Source organism: Poecilia mexicana, unplaced genomic scaffold (assembly GCF_051168715.1).
Source record: "Poecilia mexicana isolate PSO_F unplaced genomic scaffold, ASM5116871v1 scaffold_4, whole genome shotgun sequence".
NCBI lineage: Eukaryota > Metazoa > Chordata > Actinopteri > Cyprinodontiformes > Poeciliidae > Poecilia > Poecilia mexicana.
In genome coordinates, this window is record NW_028263373.1 from 371,266 (window position 1) to 385,245 (window position 13,980).

Genomic DNA, 13,980 nt, shown 5'->3' on the forward strand with positions numbered 1-13,980 from the left:
AAGTGGTTTCTGGATGGAAAATCAAAAAACAAAACACTTCTCTTTTCCAGCAGCCATTGTGCAGTGCATACAGCAGTAAAACCAGCTGATCAAATGTGCTGGACCTCTGCTTGGGTTGCTAGGCGACAGGCTGGGCTTGGCTGGGGTTGCTAGGTAACGGTTGATTCCCTGCTGAGTTGTAATGTTACATTTCAAATATTTTTGAAACAGGTTATTTTCTAGATACCATAAAACATTAACTTATTGCCAAGAAAAAGTTGGGTGTTTTTTAAGTGTTTCGTCTGTTTTAGAAGCAGTAAAGACCCTAATGGAAGCACAAAAATGTGGAAAAAGTGAATTTTGCACGTTTTTGTACTCTTTACAACAGTGGTCCCCAAACTATGGCCCGCGGGCCGAATCCGGCCCGCCTCCACATTTGGTGCGGCCCCCTGAACAATACCTGAGAGCATTTAGATTTTTTTTTTTTCATATACCGTATTTTCGGGATTATAAGCCGCTACTTTTTTCCTAAATTTTGAACCATGCGGCTTTTATGTGGATTTTTCTTCAACCACCAGGGGGCTCTTTAGCAGGAAGTGAGTCATTGGAAGTCAAAATTGGAAATAAAAGAAGAAAGAGCCCATTAAACGGAATTAGGTTTTATAGGGAATTGAAATTTGAGAATGTTGTTGATCAGTTAAATAGCGTTGAGGGGAAAAAGAAGACTTTTTTTTTTTTTTTTAAATAATACTGGGATCATTATGAGAATTTGAGGTGTAGATATTAGGATCCAGTAGATGGCAGTAGTGCAACAATAATGGATGCAAGCTGCTGTTGAACTCTAAAGAAGAAGAAGAAGGCGCCCATTTTCATTTAGCTCATGCTAGTAGCAGACACGAACTGTTACAGTTACTGTTTGGAAACTACCGTAATCAGTTCAGTTAAATCTAAACTTGGCAACTTTTTATTTTTCAACTGTAATAAATGTGATATTCAATTGACCTGTTTTGACTCAAATTTTGGGTGTCTGCCCCCCTCTGCTGCTGCTGCATCGTTGTGGAAAACCTGGAGCGGCAGAGATATCTGCGGCTTCTAGCCCGGTGCGGCTTATATGTATATGTTTACTGGTTTTTGGGGGGGTTTTTTAAACTTTGCCGATGCGGTTTATAGTCCGGAAAATACGGTATTTATTTCATAAATAGCATTATTTCCTGGATTTTTTCTGTGAAGAACCCAGAGAGGGTTATTTGGTTATTATTTATTTCATTAATAGTGTTATTATTTATTTCCTGACTTTTGTTCTGTGAAGAACCCAGACAGGGTCATTTGATTGTGCTTTCTGGAAAACAATTTTTTACATTTAGGCTCCTGCAATCATCACACTTTTTTTGTTACAAACTGACTCCGGGCCCCCAGCAGAGAAGGGGAAAGTTATGTGGCCCTCACAGGAAAAGGTTTGGGGACCCCTGCTTTACAAGTATGCCACAGGTTTTGTTTTGGACCTTAATTTTAATAAACGATGATGATTAATTTTCCCTTGAATCATCAACAAAGTGCTTTTAGGAAACTGACTGTTGAGGTTTTCCTCAATAATTTAACAGAAGAAAGAAATCCATCCTTGGTTTTAGGGATTTATCTCTGCAAATATTATGAACATTTACACACATGAATGTTGAATGAAATAAAAGCAACGCTGAATAATGATGAAGCTGGAAAGATGCAGAACTGACTGGCTGACGGGGTTAATCTCATAATCCTCTCACAGCAGCCATGAAGAAGAGACTCTGATCAGAATCCACTGGTCTGATCGCCGGGACGTTGATGGGACGTTTGAATGGAAGTGGGAATGTGGGGATTATGAGATCCACAGCTTTCTGAGCCGTCAGTTGTGCTGTCAACAAAGATCTTATTCAAGGTGGATTTGAGGAATCCCAGTTCTATTCCTGTAGAATTGTTGTTTTATCCGTGTGTGAAAAGAAAACTCACAAAACAGCAAAAGTGTTCATGCTTCGATAAATGGCTTACTGCACTGGTGTAAAGATTACAGTGGGTGCTTGTTGGGTAAGCTGCACTGTCCCTTTGGGTAAAATGGTGACACTTACACTTAACCAAGCTTCTTTCTATAATTTTTTTTTCACTAGATAGCATCATGTTTATTTTCCTTTAAATTGTGTCCCAGTTGAAAAGAAAATACATTTTTGAGTTTAGCAGTATAGTTGAGTGAAAAACCCAAAAATCGTCTGTCCTAAAACAGCTTTTGGAGGAAGCAACGCAGCGATGTCGGGTGGAATCTCACTAAAGCAGAGAAACACTGACATGAGATTCTGCAGCCAGCGGAAATTATACAACCCTAAGAGACCAAACGGTTTCCTTCAAGGCGTGAACGTTCGACCGCAAACAGCAGCATTTATACGGGACACGATTAGGGACACCAACAAAAAAGAATTTGGAATTTAATCTCAGAATTCTGGCTTTAATCTTCGGGGATCAAATTCTGATCTGAATTCTGAGAGAATTTGGAATTCTGAGAAAAAAATCAAAATTTTGATAAGCCAGAATTCTGATATCAAAATTTTGAGTAAAATGTCACAATTCTGAGAAAAAGAGAGAAAATAAGACATTTTTCAATAATTTTCAGAAATTTTGGGGAAAAAAACATTAAAATTTCTGAGTTTCAAAGTCACAGATTTTCCAGGTAAACAGGAGAAAGCTCAAACTTTAAGTGAAATATGAAATGACTGCCAGCCTGGTTTGGCAGCGTTGTGTTTTTCTTCTTAATTTCCAGCTATTTTGCTTGAAAAGTTGTTTTTGTCTGAAGTTTAGTGCCCATATGCTTGTCGATGGTAAATTGTCCCCCTGCTTCTCTATCTGTTGAAGTGAGAACAGGCCTCAACAGGTTTATGCTCTAACAAAGTGTGGTAGGAAAGTAAAACAGCTTAAATGGCTGAAATTGTTGCTGTCATGCAGGATTTTGGGTCTGACTCACAGGATTTCTGTCTTGCAGGCAGCTCCAGTCCTTTTCCCTCATTTAGTCGTCATTTATTTGCATCCCTTAGGAAACGACTTTTCTCCAACTCACACTGTTATTCCTTCCTAATCTTTACAGCAAAACCTGAAGTAGGTGGACTAGATTTAGATCTGCCAAAATTTATTTTTTAAAGTAATGGTGCCGGAAAGTTTGAACTGAGCATATCGAGGTTTTTCAAATTCAAACCGGAAGACGACTCCAGTCTGTGATGCACAGATTAGGGTGGGCAGGTTGGACCTGGAGGAAAAATGTTGTTTTGCCAAGTCTCTGCGTTTGGTTGATTCGTTGAATGTTAATTATCATGTGGAAGGAGAGTCAGGTTTCCTTTCACTTGTCAGAGTATAGACTTATTATCACACAGCAAATGGCCCATCAGCCAAGTAGTTAATCAATAAAAAGCCAAAAAATAATGCTACCCAGCGTATGTTGTTGCTTTACTACTGTGTGACATATCGTACCACAGAAAAAGGCAGTGATTTGTAAACATATTGGGATGAAAGGAGGAGAACTAAGGGGGCTTATTATACAAAAATTCCCATTTTGTAGATTTCTGTACTTTTATTTGGGTCTTAACTGTTTCTAAAAACAAACCCAACTGGTTTTTGGGGAAAAAAAAGTTAATGATTTTTGGTGTCTGGAAAATTAGCTGTTTTAAAAACCTCCATAATGTAACACCCTGTGAAGCCCAGCCTGTTACGTAGCAACCCCTGATATTCCACCGTTACCTAGCAACCCAAACTCAGTTCCAGCACGTTTGGTCAGCTGGTTTTATCACCGCATTCACTGTACAATGGCTGCTGGAAAAGACAATTGTTTTGTCATACTTACCACACAGGAACAACTTTCTGCCTTATAATTTATATTTATTTCACAGAAGCAATATACATTTACTTTTAACCAAGAGGTGCATGGCACCAGGTTATACCAAAAAAAAAAAAAAAAGAAGCTAATTTTCACCTGCAGGTTCAGGTGATGAAGTATGATTTAACAAATTATGACTTGGTGAAAATCCAGTTCGGTAATTTATTACATAAATAAAGTGTCACTACATCTTTGTGACACTTAAGAAAACCAATCAAACGACAAACTAACTGGCAATTAATAAAGAAAGAAGAATTAGAAGAGTACAACTCTACTAATTAGAATAACATTTTATAACTATAATCTCATTTGGCAAACATGCACACTAAAATCTGCATTTTTTTTGTGTGTGCCAAAAGTGTAATCACCATGTTTTGTAGCTCATTGACCTACAATAACCTATTCAAGGAAGCAAGTTTACAATAGACTGAGTGAGAGTACAAACCAGGTTTTTGCCTCCTTCATTCAAATTTAACAAGGAATGAGAAAAAAAGAGCTGGTGTAGCTACAGTGGTGTTCTTGGTTTTTCTTTGCAGGAGGCACCGCGTCACGGCAGAAAGGCTTTCTGGGCTGCATCCGCTCTCTGCAGCTGAACGGCGTCACACTGGACCTGGAGGAGAGGGCAAGCATCACACCTGGCGTCCGACCCGGCTGCCCCGGGCACTGCAGCAGCTACGCAGCGCTCTGCCAGAACCAGGGTCGCTGTGTGGAAAGGGCCAGCGGGTTCTCCTGTGACTGCAGCCGCTCTGCCTACACCGGAGTCTTCTGTCACGAAGGTGCAGACACACTGACAACTCTACCAGGAAATTCATAAGAAAAAACCCTGAAGGTTTTAAAAACTTTCTACAGTGAGAATTGGGTTTTTCACACTTTTGTAGATTTATATCCACTAGATATTCCTACATGAAGATTGGCAGGATATTAATTGACAGATCACAAGCTGCAGCAAAAGAAAGAAAGCCTGGGGGAAACATGGTCTAATATTGTCAAGAAATTAAAAGAAAATCTCCACTGAGAGTTCAAATTGGGTTGTTGAAGTTTCTAATCCCTACAGCTGCTTTGACAATTTAATTCTCTTGGATATATGAGATCATTTATAATTTCAGCATGTAGTTCAATATAGGTTTGTAAGATTTAAAGTAGGGCAGCACATTTCCTGCTGGCACAAATTATCACAAGGGGGAAGAAAAACTGATTATGCAGATTGGGAACCTTTGATTGTCTCAGAGTTACAGTAGAAACTTCAATAAAACACAGTTATTAAGATTCCTATGAAAATAAGACTCCAAAACGATTCATATTTTACTTTTTTTTCTACTTCCATTTGCATCTCAACTGCTTCTAAAAACATCTGAAGCACTTAAAAAAAAAAACTCAAGCCATTTTTTTTAGCAATGAGTTTGTTTTTTGGTGTCTGAAAAACAAGTCGCTTCAAAACCCTCCCAATTGTTGAGTTGCACTGCACTGTTACCGAGCAACCCTGTAACCGAGCAACCCCGTTACCGAGCAACCCCGTTACCGAGCAACCCTGTAACCGAGCAACCCCGTTACCGAGCAATCCCGGCAGAGTTCCGCCCGTTACCAAGCAACCAAAGCTGTGCTCCAGAATGTTAGGTCAGCTGGTTTTACCGCTGCATGTGCTCTACAATGGCTGCTGGAAAAGACAAGTGTTTTCTTGTTGAATTACCATCCAGGAACAACTTGCTGCATTCTTGTTGGTTGTGCAGGAGGCTCCATTTCTGCTTTTCAAAGTTGTATGAATGTACCATTGCACATCCATTTTCACTTGCGAGTGTAAATGTTGAGTTGGGGCCGTGGCCAACAGCAGCAGCTTATTTCTCATTACTGAAAGAAGCTCAAACAAACTAAGAATCTCATTATCTAAGGATGATTTTGCGCAAACATGTTTTGTATAAAACTCAAGAAGATTCCCTGCGTGTTTTTCTTTACTTTGTCACCTTCCATAAGATAAACTTCACACCTGAGAAGTTTCCTCCTCCTGTTGTCTTCATCTTTTGTTATTACGCCGGCTTGTTTTGATTTTCAGAAGCCACTTCGCTCCTCTCATATAGCCGGATATGAGTCTGTGTTTGAACAGCAGCCTATGTTACTGCATTTTATTGCATTTTATCTTGACAGCTCAGTCCGCACATGTTATCCAGAGGCCCTCCAAAATAATATTTGTTGTTTGCCGGTTTCATATAGTGGTGACAGGCAGCGACATAAGCCAGCTTCTCAGAGGAATTTGACAGCCACTTTATTCCACTGGAAAGTGACGTCTGGCACACACAACATTCAGCTGGGTTTTGTTTTACTTCTTTCAAAGTTTTTATACATCAGATGATGAGCTCAGGTACTTCACATGTTTCTATTAACGTATTAACAAATTTTATTAATGATAACTTTATTTTTAATCTTAAAATGTAGTACAGAGAGCGAGAAATATTGTTGCTGCAAGATTTAATCTAAACATGCTGTTACAATTGCAACAGAAACCACAGACAGCTGGTGTTTACTGACTGTGTTTCTTATTGGTGTATGACCTTTAAAGGATTTCTACGTCCCATAAATTCAGTAGCATGCCTGCTGTGTGGTTAAAGTAGCATGGGACATTGGCATTATGAGTTTACTGTATTATGTTTGGAAATGTTACATTCCCAATAATTCAGTTCATGTTTTTCTGAAGTTCCAGTTCAAATCAATGGCATCTCCAGGCTCCCGTTCCAGTTGCTATAGCTGTCCAAGTCAGAAATTACTCAATAATAGGAATGTTTTTGAAAAGCTTATTTATTACATTAGCTCAATGTAGTTAGTGTTTCATACAGATCAGAGGAGACCAAACCTTTTCCAACAGAGGCCACAACTGTTGAGCTAAAATAAGTTGTGGGTCACCAAATATCTACTTTGCTATGGAAAAAAATTCTATTGTAAAAACAAACTAAATTCACTATGTTTTAATAATTTCTACTAACCTGATGGAAAGAGTCTGAAATGTGTGTTTCTGCTGCTACATTCTGTTAAATGAAAATGAGAGCAAAAAATGTGGTTAATAAAACTTGAATGTTTTGTTCCTAAAGTTTTCTATTTGAACACTATTTTAATTTGTCCACATTATTCTTTTTCCCTTAATTTGCTTTAAATGTATCACCATGAAGAGTCTGGTGAAATATGTCTGTGCTTTTCTTAAATTGTGGACAAGGGCCGGACAGAACCACTCGAACGGCTGTAAATGGCCCCCAGGCCACACTTTGGACATCCCTACCATAGATTAATTACACAAAGATGATTTTCAAGCCTTTATTTCTGCTAATAATGATTTTTTTTCTCACAGCTAATAAAAACACAACATTTAAGATTGAAATATTACGACTAATAAAAATAATTCATAAATCTTGATATAATGAATATAATTATAAGATACTTTTAATTTGACAAGCGGGTCTTAACAGAACATGTTATTTGTGCAATTCTAGCTGGTTAAAAGTTGATTAAGCCCAGAATGTTACATAAAGCTGTTGACTTTGAAGCAAATGTCTTTCCTAGCAGCCATTTTACAGCAATAAAACCAGCTGACTAACTGTGCTGGCACTGGTTGCTAGGTAACGGGCGGAACTCCACTGGGGTTGCTAGGTAACAGGCTGAGTTTTGCTGGGGGGTGAATGTTTGTAACTGGCAGATTGTTTCATGGGAAACATGGGAAATATTTTATGAGTGAAATAATTTGCCAGTGTAACTAGAACTTTCATTATTAAAGGATCTTTGACCTAAAATAAGCTCCTATTTCTTGCTTACTACTTGTAAGTTAGTTTTGCCTTATCTCAAGTGTACTAAGATATTTGCACTAGAAATTAGACCAGAATTACTTGGTAAGACTTTGTGTTTTTGCAGTGTACTTCTTAAAATTAAACTATATTGAACATCTTTTCACGTTGATTGTTTTTGTGATTTTGTGGTTAATTTAGAAATATTTGTAAGAAGTCTACAGCTGTACATGTAATCCTAGCAAAAATGTATATTAAATTAACATGTTGGTGCAATTAAACCATTTACTTTCAGAAGGAAAAACCCATCAGAATTCAGGAGTTGAAATGTTTCATGTCAACACTACATTTCGTATGCATGCCGTGTGTCGTCGCTGTGATGAAAAAAATGCTAATGCTAACCTGGTTGAAACTCCATCACTGGAGTTTGTGGCCACATTTTAGCAGGATTCCCGTCAGCTTGCCCACAGATAACTGCCTCTGACTTTTTTATCTTCCAGAAGTTTCAGGCAGCTTTGAGCCGACAACATCCATCACATATATCGTAAAGAAGCCATATGAGGAGAGCAAGAACAGCAGCTCTCTGCACTCATCCATCTACTCCGATATCACACTGAGAGGAGACGACGTCTCCCTGAGCTTCAGGACCAGTCGAAGCCCCGCGCCGCTGCTCTATGTCAGCTCTTTTTACAGGCAATACTTGATCCTGCTCATCAATAAACATGGTGAGGACTTTTGTCAGACAAAGATTTTCTGATCTTATAACCTATGGCCCTTTTGTTCATTCAGCTACTTTTCTCTGTTTTATGGATTTGCTCTGTCACACGTTGTTAGCTTGTCTAAAGCCATTTCAACACGCACACATCAGTTCAGAAAGGTTCAAGAAATGTTTGGAGGAATATCCAAACATCAGCAGCAATCACTCAAACTTTCCTTTGGTTTATTCTTCTCATGCAGCTCCTGTCTTTTCTGGAGAACAGCAGTTGTTACAATCTGGAAGCACAGCAGCTTCGCTTACTGATGTAAAGGGTGGTGGGCTTTTTACAGAAGATTAGGGCCAGTAAAAAATGAATCTGTTTTTTTTCCTCACAATTTTGACTTTTGTCTGAGAAGACTAAAGTCTGAATTTTTAGGTAAAAATCAATCTAAAGTATCTGAAAAAGGTCAGTATTCTTATATTAAAGTCTGAATTATGACATTCACTTCATAAATTTGAGGAACAAAATCTGAATTTTGAGGAAAAACCTCAGAATTCTGATATTAAAGTCAGAATTTTGAGATTCAGTTAAAGAATTCTGAGAAGAAAAAAAATAATTCTGAAAAAAAAATGTCCAAATTTTGAGAAAAAATTCAAAATTTTGACATCAAAGTTGAGCTCATGAATCTTTTCAGGTGTTTTGTGTTCATTAACTTCATTGGTGACACTGTGAGTTTCCATATTTAATTTTTTCTCAGATTTCAAATTTTCCAAGACCCTAAATTTGAGGTTTTCTTAATCTCCACGCCATAATCTTCACAATTGCAGCAAACATAGACTTTAAATCTTTCACTCTGTGTTTAATCACATTTTGACCAAAATATTGAACTTTTTCCAAAATATTAAACTTATTTTAGATGTGCCTGTGCAGTTAGAGTTCCTTTTTCAGGATAGAAAATGTACATTTAATACACTTTTGTCTGTTGTAATTTTTATTTTGTGTGTTTACCTTTAAGTCTCCATCGATTTATTTGTTTTGTTTGTTTTTTTGTAGGTGAGTTAGAAGTGAGGTACAAGTTGCACAGCAACAGAGACGAGGAAGTGTTGAGCAGCCGAGTCATGAACTTAGCTGACGGCTGTCTGCACACTGTGACCGTCAGGCGACAGGCGGACACTGTGGCAGTGCAGGTACACACACACACACACGCACGCACGCGCACACACACACACACACACGCACACACACACACACACACACACACATGTTTGTTTTGCTATCTTTGTGGGGACTTTCCATTGACTTCCATTCATTTCTACTAATTTCTACAGCCTAAACCTTACCTTTACCCTTTTCCTAACCCTAACCATAACATACCTAACCCTAACCCTAACCAAAACTCAATTCATCCCTTAGCCCAAACTCTGACCCCTGACCCAAAAACAGGGTTTCCCCTCGTGGGGACCAGGCTCAGGTCCCCACGAGGAGCGATTGGTCCCCACAACGTAGCATATGTCAGGAAAATCGTCCCCACAAGGTATTACAAACAAACGCACACACACACACACACACACACACACACCTCCCCATATACCTGACAGGTCAGAGCTGTTTTTAGATTCGTTGACAAGCTGAGCTGTTGCCGGTAGCAACAGGCATGACAAAGATTTCCTTTAATATTTCAAAATGTTTTTATATTAATATTCAATTTCAAACTAATCAATGTTACAGGTTGACTTCATGCGTAAGAAGTGTTGCGTTTAAGTCATTTTATTTGATGAGTGTGTGTTTACATCATGTCCTAACTTAATGCAAACAGAAAATTAGAGGTACAAAATAATATAAAGATGTTAATAATTAATTATTTTAGCTATTTCTTTGATTGATTTCAGAATGTACTAGAGCTGCACCAGTCCAATATTAATATCTGTATTGGCTCCCATATTAAAATTCTAGATTGGGTATCAGTGGCAATGTGGGGCAATTAATCAATTAATCACATGATAAATTAAAATGAGCTCAATGATTTGCATTCTAATGATCTGATATTTTTTGAAGTGCAGTTTTGTTTACAAAGTCATCAGAATCCATTTTATTTATGGTTTCGGTTGTTTTTACTTCAGTTTTATTTATTGTTTTTGTTTATAATTAAAATATCTTCCAGTGTTTTGAGTTCTGTACAAAATTAAAGTTTGTCTTTGAAACCTGCGTTATTATGCCGTTATCAATATGTTACATGAAAATGGTCTCAAAACAACATTATCATTTATCGCAATAATTACAGGAACAATTTATAGTAAAATTTATCGTGATGGGCCTATTTGCACTGAATTGTGTTTGGAAATATTAAAATCTTAATGAAATACATTAAAGTGTCTTGTGACAAACTAAAAAGACAAAAATAAGAGAAAGTCATATGAAAAATTTTGCAACTTGCTTTTAATTTCTTTCCTCATTTAATCCTTCTTAATGCATAGTAAATGATCTTTACTGAACAGAATGTTATTGCTTTTAGATTTTGTTTCTAATCAATAATCTTTCAGATTGACCAGAATACCAGAGAGGAATTCAACGTGACGTCTGACGTGGAGTTTAACGTTAAATCCATCATTCTGGGGAGAGTTCCAGGTAAATAAAGTTATTTTTATCCAGTTCAGTACCAAGCAGTAAAACATTATCAGTCGTTTTCTGTTTGTGACCAAGGCGTTTGTGTTCAGAGGACTGGAGTCAACAGAAAATAGATCAGTAAATCTCTGCTCAAAGTGAACTGTTCAGTTTCACTTTCAGCTTCATTTCTGCCACAGTGACTCACCTGATTGGTCCCCATTCACGGTGACTGATCGATAAACAGAATCATCTGAAACTGTCCAAAAAACTAACCTGAAGGCCAACGGGGAAACGGTACCGCTCAGAACTCTGACTTCGCTCTTCTAAGACCAAAAGTCAGGATTCACAGAAAAAAAAGTCAAAATTCTGATAAGAAAAAAAATAATCTGAATTTTGAGATTAAATTCAGAATTTTGGGGAGAAAATTTAGAATTCTGAGAAAAAGTAAAAATTAAAAAAGTCAGATTCTGAAATGAGTCATAATTCTGGAAAAAAAAGTCAAAATTTGAGAAAAAAGTCTGATGTCAAAAAAAAAAAGTGAAATTCCTAAGGGGGAAAAAAATCTGAATTTTGAGATTAAATTCAGAATTCTGAGAAAAATATCAGAATTTTGAGAAAAAGATAGAACTTTGAGGAAAAACGGCAGATTCTTGACATAAAAATTATAATCCTGGAAAATGTCAACATTTTTGTGACCAAAAATTTTGACATTCTCTGTCTCAAGTCTGAGGGAAACAAATCAGAAATGTGAGATGAAACTCAGAATCCTGAGGAAAATGCCAGAAGGAAAAAAAAGTATGAATTCTGAAGAAAAGTTAGAATTTGAAGATTAAATTTGAATTCTTTTTTTTTTTCAGTAATCTTAATCGTCGCTGTATTTACGTGATTGTTTTCCGTATTTCTGTTATCATGCAGCAGATAACATAATATTTTACTAGATTCTTTCAAATGGAGATACAAACACCAAATTTGGCTCAGATGGTCCTTATGTTCCTCTTTTGAAAAACCACTTAAAAGTCAACATGACTGCCCATTTTCAAGATGGCCGCCACATCAGGGATATAATTATTACATCTTGCTATAAATGCAGACTTCCACAGCATCGTTGATTCTGGCATCAAACTGTGCATTTTTGACCATGTAGAAATCAAATCTGTGACTCTAAACTCTCTGAGAAACTTAATTTTACCTTATTTTGATTTATTTCTGCTTTCTGCTCCACTATAGGACTAAAGGATATATCCACCATTTATTATAGAGCAAATTGGAGCAACAACTAAACAAGAAATATTGAAAGTAAACCAGAAATAAATATGATTTTATAACATAAAACCTGATGAATCGTCACTGCAGGAGCTGCTAAAAGCAATAAAACCTACAGATTGGATGTGGGGGATTACTTCCTGTCACTCATCTGCAATTTAAAACCCTGAACCTGATTAAGCATGCAGCTGATAAAATGCTCGCTCCAGCCAGGTTATGCTGCCGTGTCATATTTATGTATGGAATATTTTTCCCCCTCTGGTTACAAGTTAACTTCCTGGCAGCGATGTGCTGCGTAATCAGGTTCCTCAGCAGGAATAAATGTTTTATTCTGATATTTATATCAGCAGAAGCTGCTGGAGTCAATGTTCAGTACCTGTTAGTCAGATTTTCTAATTCAAAATTTAACATTCTGTCACCAGATACATAATATTTATATCCTTTTATCTGATTGTTTTTAACAAAATTAAACTTGGTGACATTTTTCTCTCCTGCACTTAAAGCCACAAACGTCTTTTTTTCCCCTCTAGATCCACAGCAGCAGAAAAGATGAGAATTTGTTTTCTTCATCTGATTAATGCGCCGAGCTTAGTTCATTGTGATTTCATTATTCCTTTTGTGTTTCCTAAAGTATTAATATTACAGATAAGACAAGCTGTCACCTTTTGGTATTTATGGCCGAGCTGCTCTGCATTAAAGCATAACCTGGTTTCTGCTGTTTAGCCTCGTGAATAATGACTCCACCGTTTAACAATCGAAGCAGTTTCACAACTTTTGACAGGAAATCAGTCAAAAGATTAATGGATCGGCCTCCGCGACTAGATTTTACTTTTTTATTGTCTTAATATACCAGTCTACATTTTTAATTGAAAATAAGTAACTTTTCATCAGCTAATTGTGAAATTATTATTAATTTCCCCCATGACTTTGTGCATAGTTGCAGATTCTGCTAATACATAATTATTTTGTCCACAAAAAAACTGATTAATAATTTGTTTTTATAGTCATTTAAGTGAAACCAGTCAGTTTAAAATGTTCTTACACTGCAAAAACACAAAATCTTAACAATTTTGGTATCATTTCTAGTGCAGATATGTTAGAACATTTGAAATGAGACAAAACTAACTTTACCAAGATGAAGGAGCTTGTTTTAAATGAATAATTTAATTAATATTAATTTAACTAAAGTTCTAGTTCCACTAAAATGTAGATAGATAGATAGATAGATAGATAGATAGATAGATAGATAGATAGATAGATAGATAGATAGATAGATAGATAGATAGATAGATAGATAGATAGATAGATAGATAGATAGATAGATAGATAGATAGATAGAGCCATTGTAGATTAAAATAAGAATAAATTTCCACCAACAATCTGACATTTTTTAGAACATGGACATTTCTGAGCTGAAAAAGTCAAAATTCTGAAGTTGTCAGATTATTTTCAGAAACTTGAGGGGAAAAACATGGAAATTTAGAGGCAAAAGGCACAGCCCATGTGTTGAGGCCTTGGTCCTCGTGCCGGTGGTCGCAGGTTCGATTCCCGGCCTGGTGGCATTTGCCGTGTGTCTTCCCCCTCTCCCAACCCTCCTTCCTGTCAAATTGCTTTCGAATGGAGGCCAATAGAGCCAACAAAACCTTAAAAAAAAGAAATTTAGAGGTTGAAAATTTGCCAGAAAAAAAATCTATAATTTTTAAGATTATTTTTACAAATTTTCTAGAAAAAACTTGGGAATTTTTGAGTTTGAAAAGTTTAAAATTTTCTAGAAAAATCAGAAATT

At 36.7% G+C, this 13,980-nt stretch overlaps 1 protein-coding gene across 1 annotated transcript in view; it reads left to right on the top strand.

The window, feature by feature from the left end:
• Positions 1 to 13,980, top strand: part of LOC106906235 (contactin-associated protein-like 4) — a 92,585-nt gene that overhangs the window by 75,506 nt on the left and 3,099 nt on the right. The window contains exons 18-21 of the mRNA XM_088004678.1: positions 4,405 to 4,644; positions 8,130 to 8,354; positions 9,381 to 9,514; positions 10,868 to 10,952. Of these exons, the coding sequence (XP_087860804.1) occupies positions 4,405 to 4,644; positions 8,130 to 8,354; positions 9,381 to 9,514; positions 10,868 to 10,952 (684 nt within the window). The remainder of the gene's footprint in view (positions 1 to 4,404; positions 4,645 to 8,129; positions 8,355 to 9,380; positions 9,515 to 10,867; positions 10,953 to 13,980) is intronic.